The 19,926-nt window shown below is 42.3% G+C and overlaps 1 protein-coding gene across 1 annotated transcript in view; it reads left to right on the forward strand.

The window, feature by feature from the left end:
* Nucleotides 1-19,926, forward strand: part of CAB39 (calcium binding protein 39) — a 43,040-nt gene that overhangs the window by 6,252 nt on the left and 16,862 nt on the right. Inside the window, exon 2 of the mRNA XM_059854934.1 lies at nucleotides 15,634-15,790. Coding sequence (XP_059710917.1) covers nucleotides 15,677-15,790 — 114 coding nt within the window. The 5' untranslated portion in view covers nucleotides 15,634-15,676. The remainder of the gene's footprint in view (nucleotides 1-15,633; nucleotides 15,791-19,926) is intronic.

A 19,926-nucleotide genomic window follows, 5' to 3' on the forward strand; every position in this document is an offset into this window, starting at 1 on the left:
GCCAACAGTATATGTTGGCTAAACAAGTGCTGTTCTGGAGGTGATTATTTAGATTTGTAATCTCTAAGAAAAGCAGTAGATTGACTCATCAGAATTGACTAACATAGTTCCGTTTTATGTCTGTAATTGACATTGAGCAATATCCAAACTCTACTGCCTCTGTAATAGGGTGGAGCTGGAGTAAACAGTTTTTCTCTGCAGAAATCCATTCATGGAGCATTTTGGGCAGAGTCCTGGCATAGCTGTGCTGTGTGACTGGTGTTACCCTTAGCTCCTGTTATGGTGACAGGTTTAACATCATGAGATCCAAAAGAGCCTCTTCAGTACAGGGTTATGGAATATTTTCCCAAAAAGTCACAAAAACTTCAGGGCATTTGTGTGTGCTGACAAACTTATGAATGCATTCAAGTTTTGAATTGCTGCCAGTTTTCTTCATTCTTTTAACCTGGAAAAACCAAACAATCTTCAAGTTCCCAGCTTTTTAATTTGTGATTGTAGAGATTTTTTTTTTTTTTCTCACAGGGAAATAAACTCTGTTTAGTGAGTTTTCCTTCTTGCTTGAAAACTTGTGTGTGTGTGTGTAGATATGTAAAAATAAAAAAAATGTTAATGGCCATATAGGACTGGATTTATAGTTTACATCAATGAAGATTGATTAGATTTTTGCTTTGAGGCTGACCATGCAAGGCTCTTTGCCTGCCTTAGGAATTGTATGGGTAGGGTCTTAGAGTTATTGGAGTGGAGTCTGAATTGTTCTGCTCTCCTTTTAGCACTGGTAGTCACTCCTTGTGTTGATGCAGGTTGAGGATTTAACACTATCAAATCGAGGAAGAAATGTCAAATCTGTGTTCCAGAAGCAGCTGTTCTTCAGCTCTTTAGTGAACAAGGGGAACGATTGCTGGCCAGAAATACAGAAGCTTTTCTCTTTAAACAGGGTGTTTTTAACTTTCAGAATTACTAGCAAGCATTGAGAAATGTTAGTAAGCAGAACAGAAGTTTCTCTACCTTGTCTTGTATTCATTATGGTACTCTGACTTTCAGTGCTGTGGATTGATGCCTCTGAGATTTATACCACAACTCAGAAAATCCAGACTTTGAGCAAGTCCCTAAATTAGATAACCAAGCTAAACTGATTTCAAAATGACTGTGAAGGGGAAATTAAAATCTTTATTTTAGGACCTAAAAGGGATAGTTGGAAAATCCATAAGTTAAAGTGTCTCTCACATTGTTTATTGAAATCTTCTTTGACTTAGTAGTGAAGAGTTATTTTAATACATTTCAGTATATCTGAATTCTGTGAAATCCCCTTATTTACTTCTGTTTCTGATGGATGGTTGGTCAGATTCCAGAATTGCCACTGCATGCCTTTTACTTTTGTAATTTCTGGGGAATGTAAAAGTTGCATTACAGTTTATGGGCTGCATCACAAGCAGTGAGGGCAGCAGGGTGAGGGAGGGAATGTTGATTTCTTGACCATTTCATCATTTGATTTAAGAGCTCTTGTTTGATTGAAGCCTCTTAGTGATATAGAAAGTGATGTACTGTTGTACTCCTATTTAAGTAATTTTTATAATCCCTACTTAAATAAAATTATGTTAAGCTGGTGCACCAATTAATAATTTCAAGGGTGGCAGGGTTTTTGTTTTGTTTTTCCACATAGGCCTAAGGATTCTGACATAGCTGAACTAAGTAAAAATGCACAGTGTTAGGAGTGTAGGTATCAGCTAAAATGCAATTAGTTCCACCCAAGCTTAGTGTTAGCCCTTTAAAAGAACTACTGTCCTGCAGAATGGGTTTTTTCAGTCATTTCAGTTCCAATGTGTGATCATTCCTTGAGTAAACCTGTAGAGATGGAAACTTCTTATGTAGTGTTCAAGTTTCTCTTGGTGGCATTGCACAGTAATTGCATTAGAGGCAAATTGGGAGTTCTTGTTTTAGTATTGTGAAACAATTTGATAGTTCCCTTTTCCAGTCCAGCTCTTCTAAGCAGATTAATTAAGGGAACTGTCCCTCAGAGGTGCTTCCCACCATGTTAGCTGACCTAATATTAGTCACATTAGTCACATCTTGTTGCAAACCTTGTTTTCCATGTGCTGTCTGCAGCCAGGTAGCTCTCAGCCAGTTTTTCATCCATGGTCCTGTCTGTGTGTGCCAGGAGAGTGCTGACTCCTGTATGGAGGGACCAACAGTGCTGGTTTGTCACATCTGTGAGCCCTCAGGGCTCTGCAGCCTTGGAGAGTCCTAGCTACAGCAGCTATTGTGAGTTGCTTTGAAGTCCAACCAGTTAGGAAGTCTTTCTTTTGGAAGGGTTTCTTTTCTTTCTGCTGTGTGATTCCCTCCAGCCTCCTTTTTCTTTAAATGCAAACATGCTTTTAGAAACTTTTGGTCAACAGCAAGCAGGAAGTGTAAGGTACTACCTTGTGAGTTTTGGCTGCAATAAATTTAGATGTTAAACTTTTTATGAAGACTTTTAAACTGTCTGTTCCAAGCCTGACATTTTCTTGTATTTGTTACTCTCATTGGAAGCAGAGGTTTGCTGAGTGTGATGTGGTCTACCTGGAAAGAGAACTCAAGTGTCCCCAAAAAGAGGAAGACAGATGAAAAGTAGTATGTATCAGCACAAACATCTGACACATTGTTTATCTTGTGTTTTCAGTAATGTACAATAACTTTGAGTAACTGACACTCTCAGGTGGTGTCAGGAGGGAAAAGGGTTTTGACCTGGGTTTTTCAGGAATGGCTGACTTTTCAGAGTGTGTATGCTGAAGTATCCTGCTGTAACACAGATCTTTGGACTGGTGTCTTGTGAGTCCTCAGAAGGACTCTTAATTAGGTTGCCATGGCAAGAGCTTGAGCACATATTGGGAGCAATCTAGATCATTCCCCCTTTTTGATTCCTGTGCTGCAGAGCATTTAATAACGTGGAGTTCATGGGTGAGCTGAAACTCTTCTCCCTCTGCCTCAAAATCTATACAAGTAAAATACAGTGGCATGATCTCTCCTGAAGGTTTGTGACTTGGATAACTCTTAGTGCTGGGATGCATCACCTCTGCCATTAAACATACCTTTCTGTGCTCTGTGTTGCCCCAAAGGAGCACACCTATCTTGGCAGTTGAGATGTGGTGTGGTTCATGTATCAGGAATTGAATTCCATTAGTGACTTTGGAGATTTAGACCAAACATTTAAACTGGCAGAAGAAAGAGAGGTCATTTAGGGGAACTGTGCAAAGTGCACTTTCCTACAGCCTCTTAAGGCATATTGTGATGTTGAAATTATTTATGTGAAATTTCTGTATTGTAATGGCTGGTTCTTTTCTTGGGAGAACAAAGTGAATTCTACATTAAGGTCTAGTTTTCTTGCTTGTTTATTATCTTGGCACAAAATCTGGTCACTTATTCAGTAATGGTTTGTTGTTTAGTTTTAAATTGAGATAATTTTATGATAGAATCATTGAATTGTTTGGAGTGGGAAAGGGCCTTAAAGACTGTCCAGCTCTAGCCACCGTCCATGGGCAGGGACAGCTTCCATCAGACCAGGTTGCTCAGAGCCCCATCCATCCCAGCCTTGGACACTTCCAGGGATGGGGCATCCACAGCTTCTCTGGACAGCCTGTGCCAGGGCCTCTCCACCCTCACAGGGGAGAATTAATTCCTAATATCTAATCCAACCCTGACTGCTCTCAGTTTGAAGCCAGTCTCCCTTGTCAGAAGCCCTTCTGCAGCTCTCTTGTACCCCCTTTGAGGTCTTCCCAGATCCTTCTCTTCTCCAGGCTGAACAACCCCAGCTCTCAACTCCTGTGTCCATTGCAGAGGTGCTCCAGCCCTCTGATCATCATTTCAGCCTCCTCTGGACTCACTGCAGCAGGTCCATGTTCCTCATATGCTGGGCCCCCAGAGCAGGGTGCAGCACTGCAGCTGGGGGCCCAGAGCTGGGTGCAGCACTGCAGCTGGGCCCCCAGAGCAGGGTGCAGCACTGCAGCTGGGCCCCCAGAGCAGGGTGCAGCACTGCAGCTGGGCCCCCAGAGCAGGGTGCAGCACTGCAGCTGGGCCCCCAGAGCAGGGTGCAGCACTGCAGCTGGGGGCCCAGAGCAGGGTGCAGCACTGCAGCTGGGGGCCCAGAGCTGGGTGCAGCACTGCAGCTGGGGGCCCAGAGCTGGGTGCAGCACTGCAGCTGGGGGCCCAGAGCTGGGTGCAGCACTGCAGCTGGGTCTCAGCAGGGCACAGCACTGCAGCTGGGGGGTCTCAGCAGGGTGGAGCAGAGGGCAGAATCCCCTCCCTCACCCTGCTGGCCACGCTGCTTGTGATGCAGCCCAGGATGTTGGTGCCTTTCTGGGCTGCAGTGCCCATTGCCATGTCACTGCCATGTCACCTTGAGCTTCTCACCAGTCACCACCCCCGAGTCCTTCTGGGCAGGGGTGCTCTCAGTCCATTCTCTGCCCAGACTGTGTGCTCAGGACTGCCCTGTCCCAGAGGCAGGCCCTGCAGTTGCTGTGCTCACTGAGCTTCACAAGGACTGCATGAGCCCACGTGTCACCCTGGGCAGACCCTGTGGGTGGTGTCCCTTCCCTGCAGCCTGCTGTGACCAGCAGCCCTTGCTGAGGGTGTGCTCAGTCCCACACATCTGGACAGTGCCAGTTCAGCTGTGACCCTTGGGGGACACCACTCCTTTTGGGGCATAATCCATGATCAAAGTGTTGTCTCTTTCCTGAAGCCTGGATATCAGGCTGGATTTTAGCCAGATGCCTCTCATGAGTTCATGTCTCACTCTGGTGTCTTGGTAGCAATGAGATAGATGTGCACCTGAATATCACAGATGTGTTGTGGCCTGTAATGCATTAATTTTTTTTTTTCTTTTGTCTTTCAAGTGGTGCCCATGAAATTAATTCTTGGTCTTGAGTAATTAGGGGAAAAATATCTCCTGACTATCCTCTAATTTTGCTGCTCTTTGTGATGTGCTCCCCTTTGCCACATTGTCCTTGGTACAGCATGCCCAAGAGGAAGCAGGGAGTTCTGTCTGAGGATGAGCTGTGTGAGAGTTCTGTACTGAAAGGCACCTCCACACAGCTAACTTGGGAAAATTGGACACTTGATTGATGGTGTACTGATTCTGGCTGGCAGTGTGAAGGAAGGAGCACTCTTTATAAAAGTACTTAACCAGTAAGGCCCTGGCACAGTTGCAGTTATCATGGTCTGAGGTTGTGGTTTTTATTAATCTAAGCTGTATCTGCACTGGTAGGATTTGCTAGCAGAGCTGTGTCAGTAAACCCTTTGTACTGTCATCAAAACTGTCTTTTAAGTGCCAGGGACCATGGCAAAAAAAAAAAAAAATAATGTGGCAGAAAGCAGATTTGTCAGATGGATAGTGATGTGTGAACCAGCACAGATACTGCCCGTGCTTCAGCTCCCAGTACCAGGTAAGAGATAATTGAAGGGAAAAAGGCCTGGACAACTCTTTTCCTTTACTGAATGAGGATGTAATGAACTAGAGGGAAAAGATTGCCAGTAATGGTGGTGTCATGATTCTCAGTTGTTTATTGATTGCCCTCTCCTGCTTTCTCTGAGTCAGTACATAACTCCCATAGGTTATTTGTCAGGAAATCCCTTTTGTAGAGGAGATATGGATCATTGGATCATGCACCCAATTGTCTTGGTTTTGTGTAGGAAGAATCAGCTCAGATTCATGAGAATTGATCTCCCAGTGATTTACATTTTAATCTGTGTGTCACTCTACTGAGACCTCGCAGTTGAGGTGACAGTGGCAGAACTGAGGAGTCAGCTGTGGTCTCAGCCACCCCTGTGGACTGTGACCAGCTCTTTGCAGTGCAGCTTGCTGTGCTCTTGGGTTTCAGTTTCAGCCCTCCTTCTGCCCAGCTGAAGCACAGAAGTGAGTCCAAGAAGACAAGCTCTGCATGATTGCCTGTCATCCCAGCTGGTTTGTTCTGTATGGAGCTGAGGTGAGCTCCACAGCAGTGTAACATAAAGAGTCTTTGTTGTGAGCTCCCAGGGGGATTCTTTTGGAAGGGAAGCCTTCTCACACAGAGTGTGGTGAAGCAAGGGTGGATGGAATTCATTCCATGCTGCCTATGGCAGGGGCCAGCAGTAAACGCTGTGGGGAGAGGGATACTCCTTGGTGTGTCTTCTGTGTAAGTCAGTGTTTTTAGGATGTTCCTGAGCTATGTCATGGTCGCTGCTTTACTGCTCATAATGTTAGTGCTTTAATATTGTTCTTTAAGTGATCTTATTTTGTAGGTTATGTTTGTTAAAAATGTGTTCATCTTAAGGTAAATTAGATGAACAGTTATGTTGTGTTAAACTTTAATAAACCTAGGTTGAGCATTAGAAGTTACTAGCAGGCCACAGAATATGGTCTCCAAATAAAGTAAATAAACCATGGGAAAAATATTGTTGAATTTCTTTAAAGTTAGTTTTAAAAGTGATACACTTCTTATTAAAAATGTATTTGGGTAAATACTTTATTAATTATGATTTTTTCCCCCTAGCTTTGTTATTTCTACAACTCCCTGAAAGGTGGCTGTAGTCAGGTGGGGTTGGTCTCTTCCTCCAGGCAGCAACAGACAGAACCAGTGGACACAGTCTGAAGCTGTGTCAGGGGAAATACAGGTTGGATATTAGGAAAAAGGTTTTCAAGGAAAGAGTGATAAAGTTCTGGAATGGCTGCCCAGGGAGGTGGTGGAGTCACCATCCCTGGGTGTGTTTAACACTGTGTGCCAGGGTTTAGTTGAGCTGTTGGGGCTGGGTTGGACTCTATGATCTTGAAGGTCTCTTCCAACCTGGTCACTCTCTGAATTTGTGCTGCTAGAGAATGGCTCTACTGAGTGTAGGTTTTTGTTTGGGAGAATATCCTCTAAAGAAAATTGTGCCTTAGAGGGTTGTGGCTGGAGCAGCCCCAGACCTGTTCTTGCAGTTTCATTGTTCTCAATTTCTGCTCAGAAGGTGCCAAAAGTGCCTGTGCACCTCCCTTGTGCTGGTACTTGGGATTCTCACCCTCCTTCCTTATGTCACCAGCTCGTGCTTAAAGTGATGTTTTCCCCCTGCCTGTTGCACCAGTGCTGATGTGTATGGTGCTGGTTTCCTGTCCTTCACCTGGGGGTTTCTCACACTCAGCTCAGTTGTGTTCTTGGAACATGTGAAATAAATCAGAAATGAAACTGCAGTGTCCTTCTGCCTCCACTTTTGCCATTGCTTCACTCTCAAAATTGACCCTTAGATGTATATCAGAAAATCTGGTACAAAGAGAACCTCTGGAAAGGAATGGGAATAATATATGCAAAGGACTAGAAATAGTTACAAAGGAGATTCTTGCTTTGCATTTTTGCTTCCAAGGGTGGGTAGAATGGCACGTCCAGAATTGCAGCATTTTTTGTCATGTAACAAATATTCTGGGGTTTGTGATGATGCAGTATGGGCACCTGAGCCAACAGGGGATTGACTGGATACCAGGTTAGGAGAAAATTGTTTCAGCTTCTGCTTGGGCAGACGTGGGCATATTGCCTGACAACTTTCCTTGAAGCTTCAGGTAAGTTCTTTGGTTTTTTGTGCAGTGTGCTAGAGATAGTAGTTGCTTTTTGTGATGAAGTGTAGGATTATTATTGTTAATTTTTAAATATACTTCCCAAGGAATGGGTGAGGCATTCACATGCCTATGTGTGTACCATATTGCAATATAGCAGTAAGGTTTGTGGGGGAATGGATGGGTGGGGTAACTTTAAACAGCACACCAGGGAAAGAAGCTGAGTCATAAGATTTCCTTCAGCATGGAGACAGGCTGGGATCTCACATTCTGAGCTTTATATTAACAGGCTTTTCTGCTTATGCTGGATCTCTGAAGCCCCTTACAAGCAGCAGTGCTATTTAAAATCAGTTTCTACTTTATGTTTCTGTAGCTGTGTATTAAACTGCAATTTCTTATAACAATGTCCAAGTCACAGAGTGTAGTGTGCTTTTAGGGGCTGCAGTGAGCTGGTGGAGCCCAGTGGCAATGGCTGCCCTTTTCTTTTCCCTGCAGGGTGCAGGTGTCTGCTGGAGAAGGAGGCTCTTGGAGAGCAGAAGGATCAGTAAATTAATTGAATGGCTAGAGAGAAGCCTGCTTAATGAAAGGAATCAGATGGCATTTGGTGCTAAAGAAACAAGCAGGACTATGAACTGCCAGGGTTTTAATTGTTTGGAAATATTCAGAAAGTAAGAAGCTATGTCACATTATTAATTTCATGTTTATGTAGAAATTAATTTTCCAATGTATCTTTAGAATTATTTTTTTTTTGCTCACTTCACTATTCTTCTGTGTTACAGAAGGAAATTTTTTTCTTCATGATTTTAATTTTTCCCTGAATAAAGTTGCCATTTTTAAAGAGGGGATTTTTTTTTTCCATTTTAATCTTTAGGTGGGTCATACTGCAAATAATTCTGTGATGCAGAGTTGTGACACTGCTTTTGAATCACATTAAAGCTTTTGTGTGCTGGAGACATGATAGAATGTGTTAATAGTGAATTTTAAGAAAGATGCTAATGTTGTGTGCTGGGTGGGACATGCCAAGTATGAGATGAACATGTCCTTCAAGAAAACGTGTATGTATGAATTATACTCCTCACAAAATGATCACAATAGATCCAAACAGATCATTAGTGTAATTCTTTGATCCACATTTTAAAGTTATGTTGAAAGAAATACTGGAAAAGTGTCTGGAAGTATTTAGAGGATGGCAAAAATGCCTTAGACCTGGACTATACTGTTAAATTTTGCTAGTAATTACCATTTGCAAGCAGAGCCATGGTCTGCCGTGGCTACCCTGAGCACTTCATGCTGGAGCCCTGACACACATTGTGCTTCTGTTCTTTATCAGTCTCATTTCCTTTCAGATAGGAAAGTTTTGCAGGTGAGCTTGTATTAATAAACTCTGCTAGACACATGTTTTGGATGAGAGGCTGTTGAGTTTCAATTCATTTAACATATCCAAAAGAAAAGAACTGCTTTGCTACAGTCCTAAAGCTCTGGAAAATCCTTTTATCTAGTGGGAAGCCATATATCCAGAATGAGGATACTGAAACCCAGCACATGAAAAATGTGCAAGAATGTTTTAATGAGGGATGTGAGTACTCAGATAACCCACTGAAGGAAGTGATGGCTGCTGCCCTCTGTCACTGCACTTGTGCACTCAGGAGTGGAAAGGCCTTTCAGGAATTGTGCTGTAGGCAGGAATTTGCAGTGTGAGCTGGCAGCAATATTCCAGCTGCTTCCCAGTGGCACCTGGCTGCTGTCCTGCACATGTCTGGGACAGAGCACCCTCACAGGAAGTACAGGCAGGAGCTTCAGCTGCCTCAATACCCTGATAGCTGTGACATTTCATAATCTTGTACAAGAGGGTGAATAGCTAATAAGGTGTCGCTTCTGGCTTTGAAGTACTCAATTTTTTTTTTTTCCCGAGGAGCATGGTAGCTTGCATAAAAAATGGTTCTTGGATCAAAGGCATGGCTGTCAGTCTTCCTTTGGGATGCTGGGCATGTCTGAGAGTGAGACAGTGCTTTTAAAAATGCATAATTTCTCGATGTGTTCCTGGTTTTATCATTCCAACCAGACTTCACAGTGGTGAATTCTAGCTGAGCTAACAGCCCCTTGGAGCAATTACACCTCAAGAAAACTGATTTATGTTATTGTTTTCAATACTGGCTTAATGATCCCTGGTAATCCAGAAGCATGCAGCAAAAGAGTGAGTTGTGAGGGACATCAGGTCTATCAAGACAAACATGAGCTTTCTGCATTGAATTTTTTTAATAACAACGTGCCCCTTTTTAGCAAGATGCAACATGTTGTGTCAGTAATAGGCTGATAAATTGTCAATTAAAAATCCACATGCAGTGCAACCCCAACTGTTTATTGTGAAACTTGGTATTTTGCCTTTGTAGATTGATTAGTTTATTTAAGTGTGTTTGCTTAAGCCATTCTCTTATGTGTTATTAGCACTGTGGAAGGTAATTGACACACAATATAATTTCAGGATAGAAGCTGATAGCTTCCCTCTACCTGGAGGAGGAGGAGAAGCTGCTGTGCCCTTCCCTCCTGACTGCCTCAGCCCTCCCCCCCTCCCTTCCTCGGCTAGGTGTGGCTCACAGCTCAGGTTGCCTTGTGCTGGTTTGTCTTAAGAACCTTTCAGAATTTTTATTTATTGTCCCTCATTTTTGTTGGCTTTGTCTTCTGCCATTTTGGTCAGTTCAGTCAGCATGCTGGGCACTGGGACAAATACCAGGCTTCTCAAAATAACTGATGGAAAGTGACCTTGCCCCTCCAGCCCTGCTGTTGATTTGGCTCCAGCCTCACCATGAAGTGCTCTTCTGGAGAGATCAGGAGCTGAGGGAGCTGATTGACAACTACTTGCTGCTCAAAGGGATGTTTTTTCTGCATTGCCTACACTACTCATTGCTTATTTTCCTTTTACATGTCAGGTTTCTGGTAGCCTGGTGAGTGGCTCAGCTCCTGGATGGGTCAGCTGGCCCATAAACAGGGGAAGGGGTGTGGTGCTGGGAGTGAGTGGGACCTCCCCATCAGCCGGGCCAGCTCTGGGCTTGGCTCATCTGCCCTGGGGAACCTTACTGGTAATTATTTGGCCTTACTAAAATTATGTTGGTTTTGTTTGATCTGCAGCAGTTTTCTTCTTATGTGCACATTAAATGGATGCTCCATGGGCTCTCTCACTAGGCTTGGATTTTTTTAACATGTGCAGTTGCAGTCAGGAAATAGCTGAAGGGTTTTTTCCTCCTCTTTTCCTCCTTAGGAGTTTGCAAAAGCAGTCACCTTAAACTCTTGGTGTGTATAAACAAGGCAGAAGGATGCAGCTGAGGAGTTAATAGAGTGCAATTAAGTGGTGAGGGCCACAATAGAATTGGGTTTATTGCACCTGTTTTTTTCACAGATTGGAAATGTAGGGCTTTTGTGCATTAGTTAAGTAGCATTTTGCATGGGCATAGATGCTGGTTGGCTCTCTGGAGCTGGAATATATGTGGATACTTAAATAATGCTTTATTTATGGATTATACTTCCGTGCAGGGAAAAAAATGTTTAAACTTTGTTGTGGTAAGTTCATGGTATGTCTAAAGTGAAAAGGCCTGAGTTTGTCTTTGTGTCCTTGCTTATGGTGCTGGTATGGCTTTCCATTCCATTTAATCTCTTTCCCTTCTTCTCTTTCAAAGTCTGTGCTGGTGAGACTCTAGTGCCACAAATTCATTTGTCTGTGGAGTAACTACACATGTTAGTGCAGCCAGGAGTGTAACTGTACCATTTCTTGTACCTATATTGTTCTGAAAACAGTAATGCAGGCATCTCACAGAAACACAAATGTACTTTCTACAACAGAAAAAAACATTTCTTCTAGTAAGCAATCAGGGTTTAAGTGGTGGCACACCTCTGTTATAGAGGTGGCAAATTTTCTGACCCTTCAAACAAAAAAAGCTCAGCTACATGACACACCATAGTCCAGGCTAGTACATTTATTCTTCAGAGAATTTAAATTAATTAAAGAAAAGGAATTTGTTTATCATGCTTCTGTATTTGTCCTGTGGCATTTTTTTTTCTGCTGGAGGGTTGTCCTCACATAAAAATGCTGTTTTTTTTTTTTTTAACTCAACTGACACTTTAAAATCCTACATATGGAATGCATTAGATTTAAACCAGACATTATTGATTGTGTGGTCAATCCAGTGAATCAGAAATGACAAAGCCTTATAGATAAAGCAAACTGCATGGCTGCCTGGTGCATTGACAGAGCTGGAAGTTATATACTATCAGCAACAGTGGGGCCACTATCTCTGCTTGTCACAAAAGCCCCAGTGTCCCAGAGTGCCTGAGTGTGTCAGTGGAGCTTCAATCCCTGCAGGTTTGGCTGTGTGCCCTGTTGCTGTTTGATGGTCCATTGGCATTGATAGCATCACTTCACATTTCTGTTTGTGGCTGTGACCCCAATGCTTTGAGGACCTTAAATTTTGTTACCTTTAACCTACTTGAATGCTGGTGAAATAAAAGGCATGCCTGAGAAACCTGAGGTTTGTATAATATTGTCCATGATCTCTTTTAACAAATGGATGAATGTGAGGTTTCTGGGAAGGCAAGATAAAGCAAAGCAGCCCAGCAGAGCACAGTGTTGTCCATGGACTTGTGGCAGTTTAACCCTTCAGGAATCCTATGATCTTCTGTTTAGGCACAGTCAGTGTTTTATCCTGAATTTGCAAGGCAGCCAGGTGCTAGTATTGTGAATCAGTTATCATTTGACATGATGTAAGGCCTATTCTTATTTACAGAAGATGTCATTTGATGTTGTTCCCTTTTTTTGTTGTGTTGCAGATGTGGCGGTGGCAGCTCTTTCCGATCCCACACAGATGTTGGCATTGTCTATTGTGCCCAGAGTGCTGCTGGGGGTAGTTTTGCTGGGCTGAAAAACGAACAGCCTGTCTATGTTCTCCTGCATGAAGTACAGCTTTGAGACAAAGCTCTGCTCCTGCTTGCTTTTTTTTTTCTTTTTTCTTTTTGGCAGGATGTGGCCCAGGTTTTTCAGTAGCAGAATTTTGCTTCAGGGTTTGTGGGATCTTCAGTCTTGAGGCCCCAGATGAATTTCCCAGCAGTGCCATTGCATTCCTTCCAGTAATGAAACTGAAATGGCATAAACAGTGTATTTACTCCATTTTATATAATAAAAGAAACACCTTGAACAAAATGTCATCTTCAGTAATCAAGGCTGTAGATTTTCCTTCTTAGTGGTGCTGACAGTCCTTCCTGATTTCCTAAATTGCTTATGAGAGGTTCATACAGGAACTTACCTGGATTGGGAGAAAATGTTTATTATGAATGTATGCTAGTGAGCTGTTATTAATTGATTATTTTCTACTAGATGTAGAGTGAAGCTTGTGTATGACTGGAGTATGCATGTATGTGTGTATCTGATTTACACAGAACCTGGAAGGTTTTAGGAATAAATCAAAGCTATAGACTATTGTTAATTTAAAGGAAAAAATGGGCACTGTCTAGAGGCAAATCAAGTTTTGCAAACCTAGACCTTTGGCACACATGAGGATAGTTGTTTATCAATATCCTGTATTTCTGTAGGTTTTCTGTTATCCATGTAGTCTTTTAGACTTTGGGAGTAGCATAGTTCTGATCCAAAAATTGAGTGTTTGGGCTGTTTTCTTTGGTTTGATTTATTTTATTTGTATATTGCTGTCATACCAGATTTTGTGGTACCATATGTTTTTGTTCTCTCAGCTGTTTTGATTCCTAGTGGATCTGCTTCTGTTTTAGTGCATAATCCAAGGAATTAAAGCTGGCAATTTCTCTTTTTACTGGGATATATTTTATATATTTGTACATATGTTGTCTGATTGTTAGTTCCACTTTTGATCACAGGTTTTTGGATGAGCCAGTCCTTCTCTGTTACATGGTATAGCCATCTTCCAGAATGAATAGGCAGAGTAGTTGTTAAATACTGTTACTATCAGTGATGATATGCAAACATGAACAATTCCAGATTTGTTTTCAGGGCTCATCTGAATTTGGCAGAGTAGTAATCAAAGGGAGAGCTAAAGAGAACATTTAAAATGTTGCTGTGATGCTTGAGGTGTGTCATCTGTGTTGTGGGGAAATTGTGCTTATTTTCACACTATCTCTTTCTAGGAAAAATAAATCCTGTGTGAAAATACCATAATTTTCCTTAAATATTGTTTTAAATGCCATTGTATTTTCATTAAATAACATTTAATGAAAATACAATGGCATTTAAAACAATATTTAACAACATTTATACATTTCATTGTATATTTCATTAAATAACACAATAGTGGTGCTTTCCTTGGCTGTAGGTTTCTGTTCCACTAGATGTGATGAAGTTTGAGGCATAAAATTCTCTTGTCAAAAGAAAGACCTGTGGGCACTTTTTGATCTCTTTTTATCTCTTGCTTTTGTAATTTCAGTGTTACAGACCCTTCTTTATGCAGATTGTGAATGAGAGGTTACTATTATGCCACATACTAGAAAATAAATGCAACAGAAAGTCCTTGTGATCTGCTAAAGAATAGAAATGGCTGGTGGAAGGCCTTGTTTCAGCCTTCCTGCTGATACTTCTGTCTGGAAGCAGTCTAATTAAAAACTACCTACCTTATGCTTTAAGTCAGTTGTAGACATGGAACTGTGAATGTATGGTCTCTGTAACTGCTTACCTGAAATCTCTATTTATAGAAATTTACTTGGCTGAAGATCCAAGTTCTTCTGTTCTTACCCTTTAAACTGTTGCCCTCGGGCCAGCCAAACTTAGGTGTTTAAAAAATAAAAGTAACTCAAAAATAGAATTACACTGGGATTTTTCATCCCTGATCAGATCTGTTGAGTAAGATCAGGAGTAAGGTTTTGGAGTTCCTGGTGGGTGAGCTGGTCTTTTAATCCAGGAGCAAAGTGCATTGTGTCAGATAAGAACCTTTAACACGTACTGGTTAGAGTTGGCTTGTTACTCACCACACAGACCCTGCAGGGAGATGGAAATCAACTTTCAGGGTAATCCCCCTTCTTTGGAATGACAGTGCAGGCTCTGCTCTGCTCTGCCAGCTTCAGCTGTCTTTTGTGTCTAGCAGAAGTAGCACTGTCAGCATTTTTAATGGAGGATTTCCTGTTCTCTTCTGTCTAGATCAGAGTTGTAGAAGTATTCTTCATGTAATTCACTTGTAAGAAGGTTTTATTATTGTTTAAATGTGGGTGTGTGTGTTTAATGACAAAAGCTTCAGTACACTCATTTATTCCAGTAGTACTTTTCTATTTTGTACACAGAAGAGGGTATATATATGTGTGTGTATAAAAGTAAATATGTGTAAATATGCAGAAGAATAAATGTATTTGGATTCAAGAGCCAGATATTATTAGAAAAGGAAACTTCCTCCTGTAAGACATGTTTTATCTTTTTGAGAAAGATAGAAATAAGGTGTTGGTTTTAAGGTTTTCAAGTGCTGTATGTATTCTTGCTAGGTGTCAAATTTTATTTTCCATAAAATGTGTGAGGGTGAGACTGCATTTCAATATGGTTACAGATGTGAGAATGCCAGGCCATGCCAGGTGTGTTGACAGGAACAGGCTGCTGTCTGTAGCCTTGCCTGCTTGTGTTTGTGGGTCCTGCACTAAGGTGCACACCTTGGGGTATTTGCAAATTCATTATGGAGTGAATCTGGGTAAAAGCATGTACCTGGGCAGTCACTGCAGGGCCTTGAGACACCAGGAGCTGTGTGTCAAGCACCTCGTGGGAGAAGGCATTTGGCTTGACAGCACTAATTGGAATAATTGATCCTTGTAAGTCTTGCCCATATGGGGCATGTGTGCAGTATGTGCCTTTTGGATGTAATTAATGTACTCTTTAATTTGCTCCTGAAGCATAAGATGATTATCTTAATGTGAGTTCTTCAATGTGTATCTTGTATTTCAAAAGAAATAGAATTACAAGAATTCAAGTTTGTCATGGCAAGCTCTAGTTCACCTGTCAAGGATCATTTGTTCCATGTATGAATACCTTTGCTGCTCTCTTGATCTTGGTGTGAGTTGTTATGCAGAGCTCAGGTTTCTAGTTTTGATGTACTTTCTTTCTCCTCCTTTTCCAGGTGAAGCAGGAGCCACAGAAGGAAGACCTTGTGGTTTGCAATCATGCCATTCCCCTTTGGCAAGTCCCACAAGTCTCCTGCAGACATAGTGAAAAACCTGAAGGAGAGCATGGCAGTTCTAGAAAAACAAGACATCTCTGACAAAAAGGCAGAAAAGGTACAGTTGTGATGTTCCAGTTGCTAAACTGTATTTGAAAGTGGGGGAAAGGGGGAATTTACAGCTGTTGAAACTGAAACAATTAGCAATTATTTTGGTGGTTTATACTCTGATAAAGGCTAATTTATGTACCTTTGAACAGGTGTGTGTCCTGCTGGTTTGTTGGCTTACGCCACTGGCAGCTGATAATGACATTTAAAACTGTTTGGAGCTGTAGGACATTGCATTCTTTTAATAAACAGCTCACAGCTGTACAGTGTTCTGGTCTTGTGACCACCACAGTGCCTTCTCTACTGCACAAGTAGTTCTGTCTCTGCTTGTCCATGCAAATCTTTACATAGCAGAGTGTCTCTTACTGAAGCTGAAGAACTGTGTCTTCATGGATAGAGAATATATTTTGGCTTTCCTGCCTCTTCTTCAGCCCACAGTAAGATATGAGAAGTTCCTGTGCTAGTGCAATTTCCTTTACATGGGTGTCTTGTACTTCAGGCTGTGTGCCTGTGCCCAGTCATTTCCTTCTCAACTGGCACTCTGGCTTTTACAGCTTTATAGGAGCTGACCTCAGAGTTCAGCCTGTGTGCAGCTGTGTCCCACCTAGTGAATAGTGTGGCAGAGGTTGAGATGAGCACCCTCCTTGGAGCCTCTCCCAGCATTATTTAACTATTTTGTGCCATTCATTCTTGGCATCCACTGAGTCCCGTTTTGGAGTTAGTCACAATCTTTTCATGTTCACCTATATTTTTAAGCAGAGTGTGGCCAGCTCTTCTACATTCAGTTTCACCTCGATTTGGCACTACTACTTCTAAGGGTCTTAATGAAATTGCCATCTTAGTTCTGCTATTCTTTAATTATTAGCATCTTCTACCCCTTTGCCACCATGTGGTATGTTCCAGGTGTCTTGCAGTGTACCACAGTAATTTCCTCTGATGCTTTTTCTCTCCTATTGTAGAGAAAAGTGTTACATTTTGTTCTGCAGGCTTGTGTGAAGGCTGGAAGCTTTTCATTTGCTGCTGCTCTTCTTCTCTCTCTAAAAGAGCCTTCTGTCAGGAGAGGAGGGATAGGTGCATTCTGAAGTCTCTCTGATGAGACTTGGCCCTGCCTCCTTTATCTTGGCCTCATTATTAGTTCCTGGAGATGCGGCCTGGTCTTAAAACCTGTGTTCTTTTGTGTCCTCTTTTTGCTGGGACCCATAATGGGGAACAGACCAGCTCATCCTATGGTGTGTGGCTGTGTCCTGTAGCACGTGCCTGTGTTCCTGATGCTGCAGCTGGAGCTTGGTATTACCTTTTCTTCTTGCTGGCTTTTGGTCCCACACCTCCATCTTTTTGAAAGCTTTCATTTGTGTGAGGCTGCTGCTCTGACAAGAAGTAATATGCTAAGCCTGTGGAGTGGTTTTTCCTGTGGGAGACAGAAGGTGACACATTGTGCCTGCAGGAGAACAAAGGCAGCCCACATTCTCTAGGTTAAGTGTGAGGAGGGTTAAATCCTGCCATCCAAGGCAATGAGCCTGGGTATGGTGCTGCTGTTCCCCAGCATCCTTGCTGTTTACAAAGGAGCTGATGAATCCCAGCACTCACACCACCAGTGTCCATGGTGAGATTCATCCATGGTGAGATTGTCCATGCAGAGATTGATCAGGAAGTGTTTGTTTCCTTGGCAAGCCAAGACTTCAGGAAGGTGACTCAGGTTGTGACTCTTTAGCTCAGGTGGTTTGCTGGTTTGATGGAGAAAGTTCTGCACTGTCTTACGGACCAGTCATCAGATCTTTGAGGGCACAGCTCTGTGAGCAGGCACCCTAAATTTGTGCCCTCTTCCTGTCCAGTCTGTAGACATGACTGGAGTGAGTTTGGAGTTAAAAGACAGTGGCCTTTATTAGAAAAGAACAAACATTTCTTTATGCCCATATCTCAGTATTCAGGCATCTTTTTCATTATCCCTTTTATTATGATGATCCTTTCTGCTGTAACTTTCTGGCCTCCTTTGGGGAATAATTCTGTGCTGGTGGCAGGGTGGGTTCTGTGGCTAGTCATGGAACAGAAACAGAAAAACCACTCTACATGAAGCACAAAAATTGCTGCCTGGTGCTAAAAGGGGAGAAGGATGCAAAAGTTGTTCTTGTTTTTATGACTTCACTTTATTAGTGATTGGATGTGTATAAAATACAGTGTGTCTCAGTAATTTTGGCATTGTGGCTGTTTGATCCAGGGGTATGCTTTTGCAGCCTGTCACATATCAATGGTGCAATCTCAGTGCTGGGTCAGCATGCTAAATCCTCAGTATTGGTTATAAAGTACCCATTTGGGTTAAGGGACTACCTACTTTTCTTACACACTTTCATTTCTTATAATACTGAGTTTGCTACTACGTGGAGAATGCTCTTTGACAATTTTGTTGCACAATTGGAAATACAGATTTATACAGAAAATTAGGCAAATAATTTCCCCTGGAATTTGTAAGTGTAATTATGCTTGAACAGAATTCCTCATTTTTTTTTTTCAGTGTTTAGGCTGAAATTTAAAACCATTAATGTTTTTTGAGCAGAAACAAAAAATCAAAGGAGGTAATAAAGATTTTTAAATCTTGGACAGTGTGTGTTCCTGTCGATTCTTTATAATCAAAATGGAAGATATTCTTCAAAGTAAAAGATGTAAAACAACAGTAATGTCTTGTTTAATCATGAAGCATTTTGCCCTGTAATACTGGAAAATTTGTTTTATAATCAAAAATCTGAAATTCAAGTGTATCCTAGTTACATGTTAATCTAGCTTTTGAGTTTAGTAAAGATTGGAGAAAAATTAACCAGGTAGTTCTCCAGGTCATTTGAAATGTCTTTTAATCATGTGGTGCTGGTTTAGGAGCTGGGAGCTGGGCTGGGCTCCCTTCTCCCACCTCCCTCTGTGCTGCAGCTCTGGTGCTTGCTGCTGCAGTGCTGTGCTTAGCACAGAGGTCATGGCTTGCTGTCTGTCAGTATTTGGGAAGGGAAATGAGATGTCAAGTGCTTTATAACTGAAAAGTGTTCATCATTTATGCTGTTTGTTCTCCATTGCCTGGGCTCTCTCAGAAAGGGGGCCTAAAGGGAAGGGAAGGGAAACCTCCTTTCCCATAAGCAGGACCTACCCTCGATCTACTCCTTTAATCTTTATTCTCATCTCTTCCTCCTCTTTGGCTGATCCCAGCATGTTTCTCATACTGCACTTCACTTGGTGTGTGGCACACATTTACTGTGGTGCAGGTAAATATTTACTCATGCCATCAAGTTGTTGTTCACCACCCTCTGACCTTGGCTTGCCCTGTCCCAGCAGCTCCCTTGGGGCTGCTGGGTGGTTGTTGGAGCCCTGCTGTGATCCCAGGCAGGCTGGCCCTTGCAGGCCTGGGTGACCTCTCTCCTTGATGTCACAGCTGTGTGGTGGCAGCACCATGAGCTGCTTGGCTCAGCCCTGCCAGGGTGATGCTGTGCCATGCTGCCAGAGGTCAGATTTCATTCAGGGAGTTAATGCTGTCATTCACAAAGCAGTAAAATCCTGGATTTGTTACGCATGTGTGTACAATTAATCTGTGCCTGAAAGAAGGCTAAAGGTTAAGTAATGTGCCTGGCCTCCAGTGTGGGGCTGGTACTCAGGGGGTAAAGATGAGCCTTCTTTGGGAAGTGGCAGGCGAGAAAACATGCTTCTCTTCTGTTTGAACTTTTCTGTGCTGTCTCCATGCTAAATGCTCACTGGAAAATCATACAATAATTTTTGGCCTTGAAATGAGCTACTGCACTGATGTAGTTACTAATGCATTTGTGGAATTGTATGTTTTTGTAAGCATTTTGAATCCAGCCAATTTAAGTAGTTATTAAAATGATGCTTTTTAGTTGTGATAGATACTGCTTTAGACTACTAAAATTATTCACCCAGTACAGGTTCAGAGCTATATCTGGTTTATCTTTCTGATGGATGTTTTCATTAATAGTGCAGTTTCTGTGACTGCATTATCCATGTGGAGAGAACCCCCAGGCCCTGGGGTTCCATGGGCCTGGAGACTGCCAAGCTCTCTGGAAATATTTCAGGACTGGCCGTGTGGTCTTTACCTTTTTCTGCTGTTCACAAACCCCAAAAAGTCCAGCTGTACAACTCTAGATAGAGTATTTGGGG

Source organism: Haemorhous mexicanus, chromosome 10, assembly GCF_027477595.1.
Source record: "Haemorhous mexicanus isolate bHaeMex1 chromosome 10, bHaeMex1.pri, whole genome shotgun sequence".
In the NCBI taxonomy this organism is placed as follows: Eukaryota; Metazoa; Chordata; class Aves; order Passeriformes; family Fringillidae; genus Haemorhous; species Haemorhous mexicanus.